Genomic DNA, 5090 nt, shown 5'->3' on the forward strand with positions numbered 1-5090 from the left:
ACAGTCTGACTCAGTAAGTTTAGATTTAGTACAAGTAAGTACTTTAGTATCAACAAAGTTCTTGAAAATATTTTTAAATATCGTCAGTATGGTAACACACACGTATCACCATAGTGCCATGTGTTTCTATAGTAGGATGTGTTGCCATGGTAACATGTGTTGCCATGGTAAAATGTGTTGCCATGGTAACATGTGTTGTTATGGTAACATGTGTTGCTATGGTAACATGTGTTGTTATGGTAACATGTGTTGTTATGGTAACATGTGTTGCCATGGTAACATGTGTTGCCATGGTAACATGTGTTGCTATGGTAACAAACCTTCTCATCGTGTTCTTTATGTTGCTGGTTCTCTTCCTCCTCACTGGTCTCGTTATCCTCGTTAGGCTCTGTGTAAACCTTCCTGTTCACATTCCTAGCACTCTTCCTCATCTGGAGTTATATAGTGTTACTATAGTAACTAGTAACTACTATATATACTATATATAGTAACTAGTAACTACTATATATCATCTGTAGTTATATAGTGTTACTATAGTAACTAGTAACTACTATATATACTATATATAGTAACTAGTTACTACTATATATCATCTGTAGTTATATAGTGTTACTATAGTAACTAGTAACTACTATATATATATAGTGTTACTATAGTAACTAGTAACTACTATATATCATCTGTAGTTATATAGTGTTACTATAGTAACTAGTAACTACTATATATATATAGTGTTACTATAGTAACTAGTAACTACTATATATCATCTGTAGTTATATACTGTTACTATAGTAACTAGTAACTACTATATATCATCTGGAGTTATATAGTGTTACTATAGTAACTAGTAACTACTATATATACTATATATAGTAACTAGTAACTACTATATATCATCTGTAGTTATATAGTGTTACTATAGTAACTAGTAACTACTATATATCATCTGGAGTTATATAGTGTTACTATAGTAACTAGTAACTACTATATATCATCTGTAGTTATATAGTGTTACTATAGTAACTAGTAACTACTATATATCATCTGTAGTTATATAGTGTTACTATAGTAACTAGTAACTACTATATATATATAGTGTTACTATAGTAACTAGTAACTACTATATATATATATAGTGTTACTATAGTAACTAGTAACTACTATATATATATATAGTGTTACTATAGTAACTAGTAACTACTATATATAATATATATACTGTTACTATAGTAACTAGTAACTACTATATATCATCTGTAGTTATATACTGTTACTATAGTAACTAGTAACTACTATATATCATCTGTAGTTATATACTGTTACTATAGTAACTAGTAACTACTATATATATATAGTGTTACTATATACTGTATTTGTAGTTATATATATTATTATATAATATACAGATGACCGAGATATGAAGCATAACGAGTTTATTCATTACGTGTGATCAGGTGATTGGTTTACCTAATGACGTGATAAGGTGACCCCGTTAACTACCCCGTTAAACATTATGGGAATTGTTAAGGGTGCCCAATTAAGGTGTCGTGTCACGGTGTCACATAATCACCCAGTCAATTTTGTTAACGAGATACAGAAGATACTTGATAACTTCGTCATTTTTAATCCGTTTTGCCTCATGTTTTCAGATCATATGCAACATTTGATAATCTACCGTCTCTTAAAAAATTAGGCGTTCAGCATGTTCAGAGAAAACAATATAGGTGTTTTAATATTGAATGGGCGTGGTCTAAAATATTCGAATTTTCAAATTTTGACGACGGAATCCTCGAACCAGTAAGTACAGTATGCCATCTGCAAAGCTACAGCCCTCAAATTTAAAACACGGCGGAGCTATTAAGGCCAACGTATGGGTACTGACTTTTGGCCCACCCTGTATATATTAGTGTTATATATATATTAACATTCTAACCAAACAAACTCACCAGGACAATAGAAACAACATGTTATAATTATGATATTCAGTAATCTACTAGTACCCCCCCCCCCCCCCCCCCCGAATCTACTAGTATAGTAGAGTGTAGTTACTACTGGTTACTACTAGTGTAGTTCTACTAGTAGATTACTAGTGTACTATAATGTATACTCTGTATAGTGTACTGACCCCTAGTTCGTATATTCGGATCCTGTGTGCTACTTCTAGATCATCCTCGTTAGCTAGCTCATCCGTCTCATCTACTTGTTCTTTCTTCTTCCTCTTCTTAGCTTTCTTCACCTGTGTGGAGAGCAATTTGTGCGTTATTAAATGAGTAATATCAACAATAAGCAAGTTTGTCGGGGTTCTCCTTATATGGGTATCACGTGGGATTGTATTAACTAGCTATAACAGGTACTTTGCCAACTACTCTCTTCATACAGGAGGGTCTGTAATCTGTATGTTTTAATTGTGCAACATGGGAGCACCCTCCAAAAGTAGATCTCCAGTAGAATATGGCTGAGACTTTAGCTATGACCTAAAGTTAAAGTCTCATACAAAAATATTGAAATTTAATTATTGTAGGGGCCAAAATCTATCACATTTTGTTTGTGTTTCCAAATATGGGGATATAGTTTTTGGCTCATAACACGGACATTTTTTTTCAAACTGGATGTCGATTCGTGTATGAGTTCAGGGGACTAACAACTGGCTTATCTTGTAAATCTTAACGAAGAATATAAATCTACTAAGTATATCAAAATGTAGGTTTTTTCTGATTTTGGCCCGGGGATATACTTCAATATACTTTAATATACATAAATATGGTCAGCCCACCACCCTATCTTTGCTGTAAGTACTTGCAACCTCATGAAGTTCAGTGAAATTGGACAGATTTAACTATTAGGTTTAATCTTAATGGCAAAAAGAATAAAATTGTTTCAAGCATTAAAATGAACGCACAGGTTTGTCCAGAGGAAGATACGCTTTCTGTTCGTTAACAATCTCCCAAAGTTTGCCCTGTCTGAGCTGATGCTCGCTATCAGGGGGCCTCAACCTCTCCACAACACGCTGCAACTGTGAGTAAGACGCAGAGAACAGGGACCATTGGTCGGGACTGTAGGGATATTTCCACCTGTACAATCTGTGGCTTTTCTCTGTGTCCTGAGGTGGTGAAATAGGAGAAACTGTGACATTATATTAAAAATTAACAGTTGCAAATTCTGTGATACAGGGTGATCAGTGTTAATAACTCAAGAACGGTTTAAGAATGGTATTTAATAATTACAGTGTTATGTAGGATATGACTTCTGGAGTCTGTGCAAATATGTCTAGACCTTAAACCCATTGGCATAGGGTGCCTCATGAATTTTTTACAAAGTTTCCAATATATAATTTCTCGTGTTATCAATTTGTTCTGGGTCCTTAAGTAAATATCACGTGATGTTCAGCTCGGATAACCACATCATTTGCTTTTTTAATAAACACTTAGTCAGTTAAAGAGGGCCAAATGAACAGGTTCTTGATGGAGTTTTGCCCTGCAATTTTGAATACAGATTTTGGAGCATCATAGCACATGACTTGAAAAGTTTCAAAATTGTAGGTTAAATTTGAGGCAAGTAATTCACAAAATTCCAACTGTTTAGAAACACTCATGGATACTTAACTCGAAATGTTGAACAAAACTGTTTATCTTACTAACCGATATGAACCAATATTGTGAACTCTCAAAATCTCGACCCAAAGGAAGAAATCTCAGATTGTCAGGTGAGAACTGGGAGTTGAGTTCGGTTTTGAATCTTGAGTTTTCATCAAACTGACTGAGACAAACAAACTTCAGTATCTCTAGTTTTACTGTTCTTGGCAGGTTATTGAATAGACTTTCACCAAGGGAGGAGTATATTTTAGAGTCTCTATCCTTAAAATAACTTTGCAGAGTGGAGCTGAGTTTTGGAATGTTTGTTAGGACACCACATCTTCGTAGCAAACTGATGAGGAGCTGTTCGACGGCATTACCACAAGCTGAAATATGTATGTTAAAATGAACTGTAAAATTTACTACCAAATTATCACTGATGCAGTGTATAATGATGTGTATAATAGTTTCTAATTGATCTAATGAATATCCACAATTACGATAATTTAACTGTCCCGAGTAACTCACCATCAAGATAAGAATCATCATCAATCTTGCTTGTTGAAGAATTCAGCCCATCTTCAATCGTATCAATGAAAAATTGGGGGATCCCCAGTAAGCTACCGAAAGTTCCAATAAATTGTGCAACACAAATAAAATCTGGATGTGCAGAAATTCTTTTATATTCGCCATGATCCTTGTCTGATGCAGCCTCTATGGATTTATTATCGTCTGTTGGGTCAGTTATTTCTTCTTTGATTTTTGTATCAATCTCTTTGTCTGGTGTTTTATTGTTGGTCTCTTTTGTTTCCACAACATTGTCAGAGTTTACTTCTTCTTTAATTTCATCTGATCAGATAATGATTTGAGATATTTGATAGGATATATTTCAAAATAAGGTCAAATAAAGCATAGAAAATAATAATTATCAATTTGAATTGAAACAATAAGTTTTGAAACCAAGCTTTATTTTAACCTTTACAGAGTTGAGTCTTCATAACATCAGGAGCAATCAATCTAAATCGTGTGGTGTCCTATCATCCTGAACAATTTAAGAGTACAACACTTGATAATAGAGCAATAGCCAATAAGTTTTTAAAAATTTAAGTAAAACAAAATTTAAGTAAAACAAAATTTAAATTGTATTGCCATTACAATGAATAATGATATAATAATAAATATAAGTAGACATCCGATAATATGCTTGTTAGATGCCACCTGACTAACAAAATAAAAAGAGCTAACATGTTCATAGTCCTTCAAACGCGCATACTTAGGCTGTACGGAAATAGCTATAATTCTACGTCATATTAAAAAGTCAACATCATTTTTGAAATACAAAAATACATTTGTTTAAAGGGCAACATTCGGGTTTAAGGTGTAAAAAACCCTACATGCAGTTTGCAGTTCAGTACTATACTTTACTATTACTAGCAGGAACCCGTCTAACCTTAAAGTGGTGTCAAGACTCGAGAGACTAAAATAATTATTACCTATTTAATTCACGTTTTTGACACC

The 5090-nt window shown here is 33.3% G+C and overlaps 1 protein-coding gene across 1 annotated transcript in view; it reads right to left on the reverse strand.

Annotated features, from left to right (window-relative positions):
* LOC134817261 (remodeling and spacing factor 1-like) overlaps nucleotides 1-4619 on the reverse strand; it is a 72306-nt gene extending 67687 nt beyond the window's left edge. Inside the window, exons 1-6 of the mRNA XM_063826401.1 lie at nucleotides 4549-4619; nucleotides 4101-4421; nucleotides 3639-3958; nucleotides 2900-3100; nucleotides 2126-2236; nucleotides 321-431 (exon numbers count right to left, since the gene is read on the reverse strand). Of these exons, the coding sequence (XP_063682471.1) occupies nucleotides 321-431; nucleotides 2126-2236; nucleotides 2900-3100; nucleotides 3639-3958; nucleotides 4101-4421; nucleotides 4549-4570 (1086 nt within the window). The 5' untranslated portion in view covers nucleotides 4571-4619. The remainder of the gene's footprint in view (nucleotides 1-320; nucleotides 432-2125; nucleotides 2237-2899; nucleotides 3101-3638; nucleotides 3959-4100; nucleotides 4422-4548) is intronic.
* Between the last annotated feature and the right edge of the window lie 471 nt (nucleotides 4620-5090).

Source organism: Bolinopsis microptera, chromosome 6, assembly GCF_026151205.1.
Source record: "Bolinopsis microptera isolate Bmic1 chromosome 6, MBARI_Bmic_1.0, whole genome shotgun sequence".
Lineage (NCBI taxonomy): Eukaryota > Metazoa > Ctenophora > Tentaculata > Lobata > Bolinopsidae > Bolinopsis > Bolinopsis microptera.